General features: G+C 34.5%; 1 protein-coding gene across 4 annotated transcripts in view; it reads right to left on the reverse strand.

Annotated features, from left to right (window-relative positions):
• AGTPBP1 (ATP/GTP binding protein 1) overlaps nt 1-19,620 on the reverse strand; it is a 176,594-nt gene that overhangs the window by 89,241 nt on the left and 67,733 nt on the right. For all 4 annotated transcript variants that reach the window (XM_032634995.1, XM_032634993.1, XM_032634994.1 and 1 more), the window contains 4 exons: nt 17,992-18,029; nt 14,765-14,973; nt 13,048-13,225; nt 1,779-1,876 (listed from right to left, as the gene is read on the reverse strand). In XM_032634995.1, the coding sequence (XP_032490886.1) occupies nt 1,779-1,876; nt 13,048-13,225; nt 14,765-14,973; nt 17,992-18,029 (523 nt within the window). The remainder of the gene's footprint in view (nt 1-1,778; nt 1,877-13,047; nt 13,226-14,764; nt 14,974-17,991; nt 18,030-19,620) is intronic.

The following is a 19,620-nucleotide window of genomic DNA, read 5'->3' on the forward strand; positions in this document are numbered from 1 at the left end:
AGACATGACAATTAAATGCAATACCTGATGCTAGATCCTATACTGGAGAAAGAAAAAAAAATCTTTTAAAGGGGATTATTAGATCAGCTGACAAAATGGAATGTGGATGGTAGATTAGATAAAAATGATATATCACTATAAATGTATTAAGTTGGTAATTGTATTGTGGTTATGTAACATATGGGAGGATGTGTATAGGTTACATGCAAATATTATGCCATTTCATATAAGGAACTTGAGCATCTGTGGATTTTGGTATCTGAGGTGGGTCCTGGAACCAATTCCCCCTAGGACACTGAAAGATTACTATGTCACTGTTCTTAGAGGAAATATACACTAATGTATTTATGGGTAAATGACCATGATACATAATATATGAAACTTATTCCCATACGATTTTTTAAAAATTTTAAAATATGTATTCATGCATACACACTGACAATTTTCAAGCAGAAAAATTAGAATCACTGTTATAAATTCCTATTGAGTTCTATTTCCCTGCCAATCTCCATCTTTACATCTGTAGTGGTCACAGCAGATTTTTTTTTTTTGCGGTACGTGGGCCTCTCACTGTTGTGGCCTCTCCCGTTGCGGAGCACAGGCTCCGGACGCGCAGGCTCAGCGGCCATGGCTCACGGGCCCAGCCGCTCTACAGCATGTGGGATCTTCCCGGACCAGGGCATGAACCCATGTCCCCTACATGAGCAGGCAGACTCTCAACCACTGCGCCACCAGGGAAGCCCACAACAGATATTTTTAATGAGGACCCTGAGCCGTGAAGAATAAATTACACTCAACATACTTTGTTTTTAATACACATGGAAACATACATAAAAGAAAGGTTTCCATCGAAATACAAAACTTTAAATTATAAACTTAATATTAATCTAGGAAATTTTACTATCTCTAAACACTCACTTCCTAAATAATCCAAACAGTTGATTTTAATATACCTCCTGTTATCTAAGGAACACTTTACATGCAGAATATAAACTCTTCTAACTTGGATCCTACCAGTTCTTTCACCATGTCAAGTCCAGAATCACCAACACAGTTACCCCAGATTTTCTGCCTTGAACACCAGAGCCTGCACTGTTTTTCATCTTTGTAGCTTCTTGAGGCCAGGATGCATGCCATCATGTTGTCTAGACTGGCTACCATGACAATTTCGCCAAAGCTTGCCTTGGTGATCACATCTGGTGATAATAAAACTGGTTCTACATCTGCTATTAAGATAGAAATCTCCTTCCAGTATCTTAGATTCTATTTCCAGAGAGAGTCAAATACTCAGTGTACCCCAATTTTGATGTAGCATTTCAAGACAAAAAGGCCCAAGCAGACAAGAGTCAAATGAACCCCCTGTGCCCCAAAAGGGCTAAACAGTTGAAGAATAAAGGAGTTAAGATGTTTTTCTGCAGATACTAAAATGGCCCCCTCTACCACTTAACAAAGCAAAACGGGTTGCCACCTGAGTCTCAAAAAACACTTTCCTTCACCCTTAGATTTCCTTAGACTTTAAAATCTAAGTCAGAAAGGTTAGATAAAATCTTCCTTGTCAGAGACAGTGAAAATAACTTTTTTTAAGGCCCTTTTCAGACTAATGTATTCAAAGCAACATTATTTTCCTTTCAATAGCTTAATGTCCATAGTCATCCATGATAAAAAGATGTGGACAAAACAAATTAATCTACTGTTAGCTATACATATCTACCCAATCTTTGTTCTACACCTGTGAATACAATTTATAAAGTTGACTAAACACAGAAATTTATACCAACCTTAAAATTTTTATCTAGGTCATCTTCATTTTCGGTTTCATTTTCAGCTTCTAAATCAATATCATCGTTGTCATCACTTTCATCTACTACGTCATCCACTGTGATACAAAATGTGCTATAAGTAGGTCAGAGGTAAGCATTCTATAACATGCACATCCAAAAGTAGAATGTTATATATATATAAAACACTGGTATTTCAATCACCAATGGAAAAGTAAATGAAATTTCCTTATAAAAAATGTCTCTAAGGTTGTTCCAGGTATTGAAAAACCTATGAGATGAAGTGAAAGTACTTCAAAATTTGGAAAAGCACTCTAAAAATATATAAGCTTTTTTACTAATGTTGTCCAGTTCTAAAAAATTAATAATGTCTTACGTTGCAACAGCCTGAATGAAACACCTCGTTTCCTGTTTATGATAAATTTCAATAACTCTTCATCCATTTACAACTCACTCCCCATTTATTTCTTTCACTGACTGCCATGTACCATGCACTGTGTTGTGTGCTGGGAATTTTTTAAAAGATGTGTAAATATAGTCCCTGCCTCAGGGAGCTTATGAAGTTAAAGAGAGAAAGAACAAAAAATAATTATAATACAAAAGGTATACACCTAATGAAGGCATATACTTAAAAATGCCATGGGAATGGAATAATAAATGCAAACTGCCTGGGGCCAAGGTTATTAGTGATCACTTCACAAAACAGGTAATAATTAAGCAGTATCTTGGAGAAAAATATAGCAGCTTTCTGGGTGAACATAAGAGTGTGTGAGTGTGGCTTTTAAGAAGAAGAAATAATAATGCAAAAATAAAGAATTTAAATTATATCTTTGTAAAATAAGTTAATCGTGACTTAACTTGTATGCTTGAGAAAGTACTAGGAGAAGCAAATAAGAATGAGAAAATGAAGGGTATGATAGGCCAATTAGTTTAGATTTTCATCCGATGGAAGATAAGCACTGGGGATTTTAAAGAGGAGAGTGATTTAACTTACATTTTTCAAAAGATCACTCTGGCAGGTATGAGAAAGGGAGCATATATATGAAGGGGGACCAATTAACAGAGGAAATGACAATAACTGTCTGGACCAATACAGCAGTAATGGGGATGAAGAATGAGTATGCATTAGAGAAAAACCCAGGAAACAGAATGTAAAAGGACATGAGGACCATAGAGGTGGGGCACACAAGGAAAGAAGAGTAAAGGAGTACTCTGAGAGTACTCATGTAAGCAAATGAGTGCATTAAAACAAAGTAGAGAATACTTTTAAAGGACATTTTTCTAAACTTTGCTTTTATTTTTTGACTCTATTGAGGAATAATTGACAATATAACTGTATATATTGAAAGTGTAAAATGTGATGATATATGGTAAAATGGTAAATCATGGTAAAATGACTATCAAGATGAAGATAATTAATACGTCCATCACCTCACATGGTTAACACTGTTAACACTTTGTGTACGTGTGTGTGCGTGTGCATGTGGTGCGAATGCTTAAGATTTACTCTCAGAAACTCAATGCCGTATTAACTATAGTCACCATGTTGTACATTAGATCCTCAGAACTTAATCTTCTTAAAACTGAAAATGTATACCCTTTGATCTTATCACCCCATTGACCATTCTCCCAGCCCTTGGAATCCAACTTTCTATTCCGTTTCTATGAAATCGTTTTTTTTTTTATTCAACGATTCCACATATAAGTGATGCCATACAGTATTTGTCTTCCTCTGCCTTGCACATTTCACTTAGCATAAATGCCCACCAGATTTATCCATGTATCTATGTTGTTGCAAATGGCAGCATTTCCTTTTTTTAATTGGCTGAATAATATTCATATATATGATATATGTACATCATATATATGAATCACTTTTCCTTATCCATTCATTCATGGAAAGACATTAAGGTTGTTTACAAATGTTGGCTATTGTAAATAATGCTGGAATGAACATGGGTATACAGATATCTCTTTAAGATAATGACTTTGATTCCTTTGGATATATACCCAGGAGTGGGTTTGCTGGTATGGTAGTTCTATTTTTAATTTTTTGAGGAACCTCCATGTCCTTTTCCATATTAGCTGTACCATGTTACGTTCCCACCAACAGTGTATAAGGGTTCTGTTTTCTCCAAATCCTCGCTATTTGCTCTCTCTTTTTGATAACAGCCATCCTAAGAAGTGTGAGGTAATATCTCTTTGTGGTTTTGGTTTGCATTTCCCTGATGATTATTGATGTAAGGCACCTTTTCATTATCTACTGGCCATTTGTACATAATTCTTTGGGAAAATGTCTATTCAAGTCCTTTGCCCACTTTTAATTGGACTATCTTCTTTTGTACCATTCGGCTATGTGAGTTCTTTGTATTTTTTTGATATTAAACCCTTATTAGATATATGGTTTGCAATTATCTTTTCCCATTCTGTAGGCTGCCTTTTCAATATATTGTCTCCTTTGCTCTGCAGAATCTTTTTAGTTTGTTGTAGTCCCACTCGTTTAGTTTCTGTTGCCTGTGCTTTTGTTATCTTACCCGAGAAATCACTGCTAAGACCAATGTCAAGGATCTTTTCCCTCAAGTTTTCTTCTAGGAGTTTTATAGTTTCAGGCCTTATATGTAAAGTCTTTTATCCATTTCGAGTCAATTTTTGTGAATGGTGTAAGACAGGGGTCCAGTTTCATTCTTTTGTGGATACCTAGTTTTTCCCAATACCATTTATTAGAGACTGTCCTTTCCCCATTGTGTGTTCTTGACACCCTTATCAAAAACTAGTTGACCATAATATGTTTGGGTTTATGACTGGGATCTCTAATCTGTTCCACTGGTCTATGTGCCCTGCTTTATTTGAGTACCATACTATTTTGATTACCATAGCTTCATAATAGCTTGAAATCAGGAAGTATGATGCCTCCAGCTTTGTCCTTCTTTCTCAAGATTGCTTTGGCTATCTGGGGTCTTTTGTGGTTCCATACCAATTTTAGGATAGTTTTTGTATTTCTGTGAAAAATGACACTGGAATTTTGATAGGGATTGCATTGATTCTGAAGATCACTTTGGTCAGCATGAACATTTTCATATTAATTCTTCCAACTCAAGAATACAGGATATCTTTCAATTTTTTTGTGTGTCTTCTTCAATAACTTCTAACAGTGCCTTATTGATCAGTGAACAGGTCTTTCAATTCCTTGGTTAAACTTATTCGTAAGTACTTTATTGTTTTTGATGCTATTGTAAATGGGATTGCTTTCTTAATTTCTCTTTCAGATAGTTCATTATTAGTGTGGAGAAACGCAACTGATGGTTTGTATATTAACTTTGTGTCCTGTACCTTTACTGAATTCATTTATTAGTTCTAACAGTTTTTTGGTGGAGATGTTACAGTTTTCTATATATAAGATAATGTCATCTGCAAACAGAGATGATTTCATTTCTTCCTTTCTGACTTGGATGCATTTTCTTTCTTTTTTCTAGCCTGATTGCCATAATTAGGATATCTAGCACTATGCTGAGTAAAAATGGTGAGAGTGGGCATTCAGCTTTTGTTTTTCTGTTGAACTCTTTATCTCTCTTTCATTTCCGAAGGACAACTTTGATGGGTAAAGTTTTTTTTTTTTTTTTTTTTTTTTGGCTGTGTTGGGTCTCCATTGCTGCACGTGGGCTTTCTCTAGTTGCAGCAAGCAGGGGCTACTCTTCATCGCGGTGCGCGGGCTTCTCATTGCCGTGGCTTCTCTTGTTGCAGAGCATGGGCTCTAGGCGCACGGGCTTCAGTAGCTGTGGCTCACGGGCTTAGTTGGTCCACGGCATGTGGGACCTTCCCAGACCAGGGCTTGAACCCACATCCCCCGCATTAGCAGGCGGATTCTTAACCACTGCACCACCAGGGAAGTCCCGGGTAAAGTGTTTTTGATTGACAGTTTTTTTCTTCAAGCAATTTGAATATATCATCCCACTCTCTCCTGGCCTGCAAGGCTTCTGCCGAGAAATCTACTAATAGGCTTATCAGTATTACCACATAGGTAACAAGTTTTTTCTCTAGTTGCTTTCAAAATCCTCCCTTTGCCTTAAGAGCCTGATGAAAATGTCTTGGTGAAGATCTCTGAGGGATGAATCTATTTGCAGATCTTTGAGCTTGTGCGCCTACATAGCCATATCTTCACCAGATTTGGTAAGTTTTCAGCCACTATGTCTTTAAATAAGTTTTCTGTCCCTTTCTCTCTTCTTCTTCTTCTGAGACTCCCATTACACAAAAGAAAATTGTCCTCTCCATTTTCTTCCATTACCATTTTCCACTTAATGTTGTTTCACTTAATCGTGTTCCACTATTCACATAGGCCTTCTTCACTCTTTTTCTTTCTGATTTCTTTTTCTCCTCTGACCTTATAATATCATGAGGTCTGTCTTCAAGTTCACAGATTCCTTCTCTTGCTTGATTGAGCCTGATACTGAAGTTCTCTATTGCATTATTCATTGTATTCTTCAGGTCCAGAATTTGGTTCTTTTTATGATTTCTTACTCTTCATTGAACTTCTCATTTTGTTCATGTATTGTTTTCCTAAGTTCACTGAATTGCTTCTGTCTTCTCTTGAAGTATCTGAGCTTCTTTATTTTGAATTCTTTTTCAGATAACTCACAGATCTCCACTTCTTTAAGTTCAGTTACTGAAAAGTTACTGTGTTCCTTTGGCAGTGTCATGTTTCCTTGCTTTTCCAGGTTTCTGAAGGTTTTGTATTGATGTCTGCACATCTGAGGATGCAGTCAACTCTTCCAGCCTTTTTGGATTGGCTTGGGTAGGGAAAGACTTTCACCTGAAGGTGACTGTAAGAGCACCAGCTGGGTAGCACGCAGCGTCTTTGCTTCCTGGGAAGGCACAGTGGTGGCGTCTTTATGCAGCTCCATCAGTTGAGGTCAACATCAGCACTGACTGTAGGGGTCTTCTGTGGCCTATACTATGGAGGTCCTCAGGTAGCAGTGGTGGCTAGGGCTATTGGGATCCTCAGGGGCAAAGGCTGCTAGGGTCTTTTTGAACTCCTCTTTTCTGCCTATATGAGGAAGTTCTAGATAATGGGATCCCCCTTGGCACCTGATCTGGTATGCTGGATCTCACAGCAGTAACAGAGCCAGCCAGGGTCCTACAATCAGGTGCATGTGGAAGCACCACAAAGCCTGGGTCCTTGGGCACTGGTGCACTTGCTGTGGCAGTGGCATTGGTGTCTAAGGTGGGAGAATGTGCAGATCTCTCATGAAAATGAGGTCTGGAGCTCTGGGGCTCACTGTAGTGAGTCCAGCTGAGGGGAGATGCAGCAGCTATATGAGCCCACAGCAAGAGCTCCAACCCCAAGGAATAAATGCAAGAGGCAGGACTCCAGGCAGCTCCGTTAGCTGAAATCAACTTTGGTGAAGACTTGCAAAGCCTCGGAAACAAAGGCTATAAACATCCACAGCAGCAAGGCTCACTGGGATTCTTCTGCTGTCCTTTTCTCCATGGGGTAAAATTCTACTGAGGGGAACCCTCTGGTACTAAGCTGCTCTAGACCGGGGAATGGGGTGATGGAGATAAAATGCTTCCTGTACTTTTCTATGTGGCCATCCTCAGGTTTTGAGTTCTGCATGGTTTCTGATGCTTCTTCATTGAAGTTCAGAGCTATCCCTGAGATATTTTCATCAGTTTGTAGTTGGTTATTTATTGTTTTTGCTGCATTTGCAGGGGAGACAAGTGTTGGGGCCTCCTACGCCTACATCTTGCTGATGTAACCTTCTTTAAACTCTTTTACACTTCCATTTCCAATGTGATTTATCATAGCAAAGATTATAAATTCCTCCCACCCAAGTATCTGTTCTCCTCTCCTTCATTTCAGTAACAGAACCTCTGAGTTTTAGCTAGAGGTTATAGATTGCAGCCTCCCTCACAGTAGTTACAGCCATATGACTAATTTTTGGCCAACAGTATGTGAGGCAAAGTTGCAAATACAAACTCCAGGTCACATCCTTTAAAAAGAAAATTGTCCTCTCCATTTTCTTCCATTACCATTTTCCACATGCACATGAGGAAACCACCATACGAGATGATGAAAACAAAAAGAATCTTTTTCCTTTGATGACCTGGTGGACAGAGGCCTACTGTCCAGGATCACCTACCCATCTTCTGTATGGGTATGTGAGAGAGAAAAAAAAAAACCTATCTCATGGCAGTGTAGCAAATAGGCTCTGGAGACAGAATACCTAATTCAAATCCTGGCTCCTTGAGTTACTAACTACTTGACCTTGAGCAAGTTACATAAGTTGTGTCTCAGTTTCCTCATCTATAAAATGGAAATACCCACACATACTGTTCTTGGGAGACCTAAAGGAGTTAATATATATAACGTGCCAGGCAAAGAGTATGTGCTATATGGGACTTCCCTGGTGGTGCAGTAGTTAAGAATCCGCCTGCCAATGCAGGGGACATGGGTTCAATCCCTGGTCTGGGAAGATCCCACATGCCATGGAGCAACGAAGCCCGTGTGCCACAACTATTGAGCCCATGCACCTAGAGCCCATGCTCCACAATAAGAGAAGCTACCACAATAAGAAGCCCATGCACCGCAACAAGGAGTAGCCCGCACGCAGCAACAAAGACCCAGCACAGCCAAAAAATAAATTAATTAATTTATTTCTAAAAAAGAGAGAGTATGTGCTATAAAAACATCTGTTATTACTATTGTTGCTTGAGGGACTGTGGTACTGTACTGGGTCACTGTGTAACAGCAGCTCAGTCTATCCTAACAGAGTTACGAAATTGCTCTAAATTCTTTCAGAAATAGACCACACAAAGTAAGTATTTATATTGCATAGAGTAACCGGGTCTATTTATGTCAATGTACTAATGCCAGTTAGTCGTGGATAAACATAGGAAAAACTGACATTTGGTAAAAGAACTGTTAGGAAAAAAGAGGGCACTGAATTCAGAAAAGCCTATTGCAAATAAGAAAGACAACTCCTTGGGTAGGGAGAAGGGAAAATGCAGTTCAGTATCAAAGAGAAAATATGTTTTTAATTTTTAGGCAAACCTGTCAAATATCTTCCTTTATAGGTATTTTCCTTTGGTTTCATACTCCAGATGTGAAATGTCATATAGCTTAGGGTGTCTGAGACCTTCTTTTCTATTCCAATGATCTATTCTTGTACCATCACCAATATATATCAATTATTATAACTTAATCTCACAATTAAAATCAGGGAATATAAATCATCCTTGTTGTTAGTTTTCAAAATGTCCTTGGCTCATTTAGAGTGAAGACAAAAACATAGGAAAAAACTTAAATGGCTATCAATAGGAAACTAGTTAGATAAATTATACTGTATCTGTATGATATAACAATTAAAAGGTACAAGTCAGCACTTTCCATAAGGTTTTGGAAAGTATATTTCAAGGGGTTTATTTTGTTCGTCCTATTGCTCCTATAAATGTGATCTTTCCCTTTGTGTTTTCTGTTACATGCGCGCGCATACGCACACAAAAGAAAACTAGTGAATTTTATTTATCTATCTTGTAAACAGGACTTCACTGAACTTTTATCTGGTCTAAGATACATTTTATAATTGATTTGCTTGGATTTTCCACATGAGCAATAACGTCCTCTGCAGACAATGATATAATTTTATCTCACTCTTTTAATGATTAATACCTTTCCTTTCCCTGTCTCACTGATTTGGCCAGAGTTTTCAAAACAATGTTAACTAATAATGGTTGAGAAAGGCTTCCTCTAACACTTCATAACTATTTGTGATGTTGGTTGCTAATCTGAGTTAGATAATACTCAGCTAGCATGGAAAATATTCCTTAATAAATTTTACCTGGAATTAATAATGATTTTCATCAAAACTCTTCACGGCATTTATTAAGATAATCATTGGTTTTCTTGCTTTGACCTACTGATAAATTTTAATTAAAGTCTTAATATTACAATAAACTTACTTTCTAAAATAATCCTTACTTTGTCAAAGTGTCCTATATCTGAAAATGCCGCTCAATGCAATATTCTAGTATTTTAGATTTTTATATTTATTTTCATGAGTGACAATGATCTGTAAGTTGTTTCAGGTTATTCTTACCAGGTTTTGATTTCAGCAACATACTAGCTTCTAAACTTTTCTTTTTTTTCTATGCTCTGGAAAATAAAGCATAGGAAAATTTCTTGAAAGTTGAGAGAACTAATCTATAAAGTCATCGTTGTTTGGTGTCTTCACTGAAGGCAACTTGATTGCATATTCAGTTGTGGGTTTGCTACTATTTAAGTCAATTTTAGTTATTTATATTTCCCTAAAATATTGTCCATCTCAATCATATTTTCAAATGTATTAACATGAGCTATCTTCAGCATCCACTTAGATTGACTGGATCTCCTCTATTTAACTTGCCAAGAACTTAGAGGTATATTAAAATCACCCACTAATGCTGTGTTTCTATCAATTTCTCCATATTATCCAAATAATTATAGCTTTATCTACCTTTATTCTAGTGCTTGGCACACTTGTTATTATCTAGCTTGTATAAAATCATCTTTGATATCTTGCTTTAAACATTTTGTTCTGTATTTATATTTTGTGGGGTAGTGATAATGTCTTCCTCACCTTTCTTGAGCTGAGAAAAACAAATACACAGTTGCCAATCTGTTTATTTTAAGCTTTCAGTCTTGCTGTTTTAAGAGTTTCCAGGATGTATCAGCTACTTAGACTTTGTTTTTAACCCAACCTAAGAGTCTCTTTTTTTTTAATGGGAGTATTTTATCCTTTTAGATATCTTATTACTGAAACTGATTTGCTTGTTCTCGCTTTGTATTCAGCATTTTCCGGATTTTGTGCATCTTGGAAATTTTCTTACTTTTCTATAGCGGTGATGGATGGACCTCTTCAAGAATTTTTTCCAAGAAGGAATATACATTATTTTATACAGAATTTCAAAGGGTTCTTAGTCTCTGAGGTCCATCCATGGATTCCTATGGTTCAGTAGATTCTAGTCTAAGGATCTCTGCTCTAGATGTTACTTTTACATTTTGAAACACATATTTGGGCCACTATTTCTATAATTACCATCTTAGAAATACAACAATATTATAATTTAAGAAATCTATGAATATAAATTGCAAAAGACCCAGTTTACTATAGCCGTATATTATGTATCTTTCACCAAAAATTAGTTGATATATTTCAAAATAATAGTAGAGCAACTATTTAGTATTACATAATTAACAATTTGTAATGTTAAATACAATTACTCTACTACCATGTCTTCTGCATTCTTGACTTAATTCATCACTGGCCTGGCTGAAGTATTATTTCATATAATTACTTCAGAAGGGTTCCTGGGCAATATGCTTCTGTACCCTTGCATATCTAAGAATATGTCACCTTCACATACGGGTGGCTTCTAATAAGGGTTCAGAAATCTTGAGTCAGAACTCTTTTCCTTCAAATCTCCAGAGTCTGCTTCACTATCTTTTGGCATTAAATGTTTAAGAAAATAAGTCTTGAGGCCAGCTCAATTCATCCATTAACAAATGTTAAATGCACATTTATTATAACTCATGCAATCTAACACATGCTGAGGATAAAATGAAGGTAAAAACAACAGTCTTAGCTTCGTGGAATTTACAGTCTAACTGAGGATGGTAAAAAATAATGAAAATTGTGATAAATTTAATGAAGCCTGATATGTGAGAAAATGATGGAGAGCAGGGTGTTTTCCTTGTGTCTATGCAATTGCTATTAAAACTCTGCTCTCACATCCCATTCATGAAGCCTTCTTAGTCAATTAAAGTCTCCATTTCTAGTCCAGTGATCCATCAGTCTGAAATGATGCAGAAAAGGAGCCCTCAGAAAAATATCATCTCTGTCTTTTTTTTCCCCATGTTTGATATATTCCCTGCACTACAAGTCAGCTTTCTCTATCCATGTGATTATTCTGGACACTGAACAAAGAACACTCTGGGGTATATCCTATCTCTCTCCCAGTGTTACTACCTGTCACATATCGTGAAGTCTCACAAGCTTTCTACCAGTTAGACCACCACTTAAACCTCCATAATCCTACATTGAGAGAGAGAAAGAAATTCCAACAGCTCCTTGACTCTCCCTCCAAATTAGGTACTAGTGGCCCTCAACCTGGAGCCAGAGATACTGCATTTCATAGAAGGGTGAATAGAGTTGACACTCTTCCTTAATCTATTCTTTTCTCCAACATGTTTGTTGCACACCCTATGTTTATTCCATGAGAATGCTCCTTTTATCTAGTTTTCAGATTCAGTACAGATTTTTCCCCTATTTTTGAAGTCTGTTGGCAATTTTAAATGGAATGAGAAGAAGCAATTAGATCACTGTTTTCACTTAGCTATGTTTAATCAAGTCCCAGACTTAGACTTTTAAACCTTTTAAAGGAAGTTTCTGAATAATCCATTTTGATATTTTATATAGACTAAACTTCTACTTTAATAATTAAATACTTTAGAAATGCAATCATAACAGTGAACTCTGTGATATATACCATAGGTAAATCTATATTGAGGATAATAAACTAATTATAATTACTTAAAAATTTTCTTAAATCACTTACTTCAAAGCATTGCTTTTAAATATAATTAAAAACCTCTTACTTTTTTAAAAAGTGATCACCTAACAAGAAAATACTTTAGAAATTCTATTAATAGCCTAGACTACTTTCTCTTTTGAATTTTGCTATGTCTTATAAAAAAATTCTGCTTTTTCCCCACATTAAGAAGTGGAAACTCTTACTTCCTTTGCTATGTACACAATATTGCACCAAAAATGACAAAGAGCCAATTTATGATATTTTCATATTTTCTATCAGGTAAGTAACTGTGCAAGTTTTGTTAAACATAAACTGTAACATGTTTGATGATTAGACACCTTTAACTTTAAAAAGTGAAGTTCATTAAAAAGCTACAAATGTAAGCTCAAATAGAATTACCTAAACAGTTAATGTTTACATTCTTAGATTTTGAAAATTTATATAAACTATCAAATACTGTTCCTGTGTGGTACTTAAAGTTTTTCACATTTCCACATATGTAGTACACCCCACATTCCTTCCCTTTATTACTCAATCTCAATTTCTTATATTTGAAGAAGTATTTATTAACTAAAAAATAATATGAAAGTTTATCATGTTCATTAAAACCTTCTTTTGCTAGGGAGATGAACAAAAGCAAAAATAGATAAAGTCACACAATTCCAATAACCACTGAAAGCCAACAAGAAGCATGTGGTCCTACCTTCAGGGGGTAAACTGTAGAGCTGGGCCACAGGTCCAGTCACAGGAATAACTGGTAACTGGAAATGGAAAGAACTTTTAATCGTTGGGAGTGGCAGGCGATTTTTAGGGAAACACTTCCTCATTATCAGACTGGAGGTGTTGACAAGAGGATCAAGGGTCCTGACTGCCAAACATTCCTGTTTTATAAGAAAAGAAAAAAAAGATAATGTGCCTTTGGTGAATAAGTGAAACAATTTTACATGACTTCGGAAAGTAATACATTAATAATTTTCAAAAGGCAAATACTACAAAAAAATTTAACATAATTATAAAACAGCTTTGACTAATCAGAAATATCTCTTTTTAAGTAAGAACCTCATATGGCAAATTTAGCAGTAATTTTCCTTAAATATTTTAACTAAGCAGAAATCAGTACCATCTTTGGTGCCAGAAGTCACCAAAGCACTAAGTTATATCTATGAGTGACTTAGGGAGCATTTAGCAAGCCTAGGGTATAAAATAAAAATGAAACTTTAAGGGAAGAAGAAAAAAAGAAGAAAGATTAAGAAATTAAGACAGGTGTAAAAAATAAAAAGGAATGTGCATTTGGCTGAGCTTTTCTCAAAATTCTATCAGTTATCATGCAATAGCACCCCTAACAAGTTAGCTGTTCAACTTATAAAAGAATAGCCTGAATATCACAATTTTAAGTTTTAAGAGTTTAATTTGCTATCCTGGTATCTAATCTTGAGAAGGACTAGTGAACAGCGAATTTGAAACTATTTCATATAACACTGTTATTATTATTGACAAGTGACATCTAGATGGCTTTAGATGGCACTTTGATAACCTGTGAAATTTTCAGTAGAAGTCTTCACACCTGACCTGTCAAAACAGATGAAAAACTAAGGCTCATAAATGTGAAGTGGCATAAACAAAGTCACCCAATTCTTCCTCCTATATCAAATATCCATCACTGTCTATATTAGGAATAGTGAAAATAAGTGCATGTGATTGATCTAAAAAAGAAAAAGCTAAGAGTTAACATAAAATATGTGTTCTTAACTACTCTCACACAGAAAAAGATTATTTGTTGTGTGTAAGACCAAAACGGCACAACCAAGGTGACTGGTTGGAATTTTCAAGACAGATTTTGTTCTAATAATTATAGCCTTGTAAAAATAAAAGGTTACTTTGCAATATCCCCACTCTGCAGATGCTAGAATCTTGCTAAAGCTATTGTTGAGAAGGTTTATGCATAAGATGGCTGGCAGAACCAGGATTCCTAACTCGAGGTTTCACTTCTGTACCTGCACTATTTAAAAATATTCTCTCCAGGAGAAAGACTGAGAACACTCACAAACAACATATCTGCCTTACCAGCCATAAAGGATTTGTGAATACTTATGAGGGGAACATACAAAACTGAGTATAGCCAACTGCACACCTTAGAAAACGTGGCTATATAGAATTCCTTCCTGCCCAGTGGAGAGATTTATATACATCTTCCTTTTACGTATGGGGGGAAAACCTCATATTGCAGAGATATGCACTGAGCACTTTCTCGAACTCAGTCTGATGTCACATTTGAGAAACGATTGTGCCTTTTGGCTTTTGGATTTTTTTAATATATTTATCATACTTTTTGAGTATTTTTAGAAATACTAGTATTCTTAAGAACCAAATCCTATCATTAATAGGTAATCATAATAACAGGAAGAAAATTAAAAACTCACTTGTGAGGTGTTATAAAGAATTTTCATCCCATTGGCATCAATAAATGCTTTTCTTCCCAACTTGATGCTTGTAACACTTTTTAAACTCTGTAAAATTCCTTTTCGAATGAGCATGTTTCTATGCCGATTATCATGGCGGTGCCAATCTACATAAATTGTTAAAAGGACTTGGACATATCCTCTGTCTACAGCTCTCCTGGCATTTGTTTCTTTAACAAAAGAAAATTGAGAAAATATTTTTTAAATAATAAGAGACACTGGTAGAATAAATCAAATTAAAAACATAACCACAATACTGGAATGAAGTCTTACAATACTTTTCCAAAAATAAATGGCAACCACATATTTAAATATTTTTTAGCTAACAACATAAATATGACAAGTTCCAGGTAATTTTCCAGAAACCTGCCCATATATTGTTTTGTGGTTAATAAATATCAAAATATCTTTAACACAATTAAGGTTGTATATTTTTAAATGTTAATACTAACAAAACTTTCATATATTTTAAAACTTATGAATATACTTTCATTACACCAAAAGGAATATATAAGCCTTTAACTCACTAGCTGTGACTATGATTTTGTTAAAAGCCATTATCATTATCGCAACTTCTATTACAATCTTTGTGTGAAATAAACTCCATTGGATTGTAGCTCCTACTACAAATTGTATGTGTTTCTATTGAAATTATTTTAAATTTTAATTACCCCCACAATTATATATAAATATCCATGCCACAACAAAGCTAAGTGAAAAGTACTTAAACAACTTTTTAGTAAGTGAAATGTAAGAAGCATTATATGATTAGAAGATAGTGCTTTATTGTCATTAATTTTTTAATATATGAAAAAACTGCATCAAAATTTTTTTTTGTAAACAGTCAATTTTATTGGGGTAAAATTAACAGAAATAAATTCATAAATTTGATGTACTTCATTTTTTTAATGTTAATATTTAAGATTTTTAACCAAAAGGGTGCATTTCACTAAGATGAGAGCAAGGGGATCATATCTTAGCAACATCCTGAGCCACCCAGCACCACAAGGGTGGGCCAATGATAAGAGTGCAAGATAATGTGGAACTCCAACCCATCTGAGGTTGTTAACTTAGAAAGAAATACCAGTCTCTTCCTCATCTACATTTACGTATAAAATGACCACCTGGCTCATGGCATGGACACTAAGATAATGCAACAGTAAGGCTGTGCTGCTTTTAGTTGCCTGAAAGAATTACTACAGTCTTAAATGTGCTAATACCCACCTAAAACATAAAGACACTGAGATCAACAAACTTATTAATGCCCTCTTAGAAATTATGTTCTGATACTTGAGAGCTGGAAGAAACTCACAGGGGCAGGAGGGGGGCACTTTCTTATGTAAAAGGTTTAATACCTCTGTTGTGTCTGGACGAGCTAGTTTGCTAAGGCTGTGGCTATCTATAGGATAGTTCAATAGTTCTGACTAACAATAGTTTCATGTATTTTAAACAAATATACATATTTCGTTTACACCAATTGGAATATATAAGCCTTTAGCTTACTAGCTTCTTAGTATTACCAGTAATACTTAAAATATATTACTATCATAATGTCTTTTAAGAATCACTGTAACTCCTATTACAAACTGTGTTTCCACTGGAATTCCCAAAAGCCTAAATGGTATTTATGAGAAATATTTAAATTCTTTATTGAAGATCAAATTAAAAACTTGTGCATAACTCAAACACAGGTGCTGAGTGACTCTTAAGAGAAGTGAGCAGATCTGTCTGCAATCCAGGATCATTTACTTGTCAGTTACTTTTTTACCTGATGGAGCAAACAGATATGTTTGCCCACCATCCTCCTTTGAAGGAGAAGAAGGGAGGGAGTAAAAGGAAGCTTATTATTTAAAACTGAAGATATCAGCATTTCAGTCATTTTAGGTTAACTGATTTCTAAAAATACTTGAAACTTAGAGTTTTAGTTTTTACTGACTTTGAATTAGTGACTTTGTCATCAGTGATTCTGAAAATTAGTAAGCTTTAATAAGAGTTTAGTTTTAATGGCTATTTTAATCTACTCTAAATCAAAAAAATATGCCTACATTAATTTAAAAATTAATCTTTAAACAATTTGAACCACAAAGGCAGGGAGGGCACATCAAAGCAAGGCTACAAATATCTTTGAAATTAATCCAAATATTCTAATCTTGGTCTAAAGTTTATCACATCATATATGAAAACAAAGCTACATAGCTAATATAATTGAATAACACACATTTCATTTCAAGGATAAAACTGTTAACTGAATTTTATGCACTCTAGTATATAATAGTAATACCTAAGGTGATTCTTTAAATTTAATAAATCATTACCAAATATCAGATTCTCAATCAATTAATCATTTGCTACTGTCCTTCTCATCAAACTTAAGGGCAAGTTGGTCTCACCATCAATAGACAGTTTTGGGGAAAAATAACATTGAAAGCCATCAATATAGATCTTTAGGACTAAATGTTATTGTGGTTAAATAAGATGTTAATTTAATCAACCAATGGAATGGGGGAATGGAAGTGCTAACAAAAATTAATATTTAAAATACAGACACTGAGTATCATGGAGAGAAAAAAAGCACATAATGGGGATGGTTACTCTCCAAAAAAAAAGCACCATATTGTGTTAAGACACATTTCCTCCAATACTTCGATTTTGAAGATTAAAAAAATTGTGCTTTAGTCTGTAAATGCATTTAGTAAAATGTAAATTTACATTACGTCATTTTTAATGTTATAAATTTGAATTTTATGGTAGAAATAAAACTTCTAATAAAGAGGTCCTAACTGAAAATCATATGTTACATAGAGACAGTAGTTGTCAAAGATACTCTTCATGGTAGATGTTCTCAAGGCCATGTTAGCGTCACTTTTTCAAAATGATACTATATAATATTTACATATTACTTTCCCCTACTAACAAGGCTTTATGTTTATGAAAGTAACTTAGAAAAAGGAAGTCAATATACTTGAATAAATTATATGAATGTACTGATAAATTAGAGCTCAATAAACATAAATGATCTTAGATATATATCAATCGACTGTACTAAAAGATAAAATCAACTTTGACATTAAATTATTATGAACAAGCTTTATAAACATAAACTAAATCTACATTTCCAGTTTCTTTAACATAGTAGACAGAATACTCAGAAAAATAGTATCTAGTATTTCTAGTATTTAAAAACTTACTTGATTTTAGCAATGCAGCAAGAGTGTCTAAAGCAACCCTGTCAACATGAGAAAACACAAACAACAACAAAACTAGTAAAATTAATCTACAATAGTAAATTCATACAATCTTTTCAGATAAGTAATTAGTATCTACTCCAAATGTCATTCCTGTTATAATCAATTACATATGCTGTTTCTCTATATGCCTCACTTCCTTCAGGTTAAAATTGGATATGAGGAAGACTGAAATATCAACAAAAAAGCACCAAAAAAAAATGTTTAAGAAAGAAAAAGAAGAAAATTAACAATGTCTAAGTCTTCATATCAGAGGTTAGGTGAATGGAATCATTGTACCCGTGTCTGACTGGGACAGAGTTCACAAAGGAATAATACTAAGAATCATAGATTCTGATTCACAAAAAAATTAAAACAAAAACAAGTTTTAACACAAAGTTTGCAACTACAAAATTCTATAGATATTCGTAGCTATCTGACTTCAAAGTATTTTAGCTCTATCAAGCAATAATCCTAACATTTAATGTGATAACAAATGTAACATATTTTAGAACTAGGAGGTTTGGGGAGAGGAAGTATGAACCCTTAACATTTTTCAGCCATACGGCACCAAAGAGAATAATGACCTAATTAACATCTCAAAAATTCTCACTGCCCATTAGAGGACTTATATATTCTTTAAATATAAATGTGCAGTTACACACAGTGAAATCAGTGGCCATTAAGCAACTTTGAAAATATATATAACATCACTGTGGAAAGCCTGTAATTCAAATATTTTTTTTAAAATGAGTTATTGAAGAAATGGAACTTTCAGGAACTTTAAAAATATAAGCCAGTACCTCTTAGTAAGATTTCAACAAGGATAATTAATTTGCATAAAAATATGTACACTGTCAAATTTAAGCATTTCACTCATCACTAAGCATTTGTTGAATGCCTACTAGATACCCACAGTAGCAGGTTCTTCATGGGTATAAAATTAGAAAACAAAGTTATCTCTTTCACAGATAATTTTACAATCTAGATAATGTAATAAAATGTACATATCTATGGAAAAACTACTCAAGATATTAAAACTGAAAACAAGATAATAAAGTTAATAAAGCTACATACACACTAGTGGTACACATAGCGTGACCAGATGATGACTTCTAAGATGACTTAGAAGATTTAAAACGGATACTGATTTAAGATGGATATTGGTTCAAAATAAAACCTGAAACAATAATCCAGGACTAGGTACAGACTAAGTGCTCATTTATAATAAATGCTCATTACTGCTACCCTCTAGAGCAAGTTGTTAACAGTTACATTTTGGTTTATTGACACAAATAAAGCAACCATATAAACATTTATTTATGATAACACTTGTAAAATAAAAACAACAGTATATGCTCTAAAAAATATAAACTCCTGCATGTAACTTTCTCAAAACAATGTGCAGTTTTGGTAATGGCAAGTTAAAAGTAAATGAAAACTATAAAATTATAACAGAATTTTCACAGCACTGAATCATCAGTAAGAAACTTTTCATAATCTTATAATTATTCAATAAAATGCACTTAAGACTGTAAAACTATCAGAATAAGGATGACTTTTAAATTGGTCAAAATCAGAACTAAATGGATC

Source organism: Phocoena sinus, chromosome 6, assembly GCF_008692025.1.
Source record: "Phocoena sinus isolate mPhoSin1 chromosome 6, mPhoSin1.pri, whole genome shotgun sequence".
NCBI classification, from domain to species: Eukaryota; Metazoa; Chordata; class Mammalia; order Artiodactyla; family Phocoenidae; genus Phocoena; species Phocoena sinus.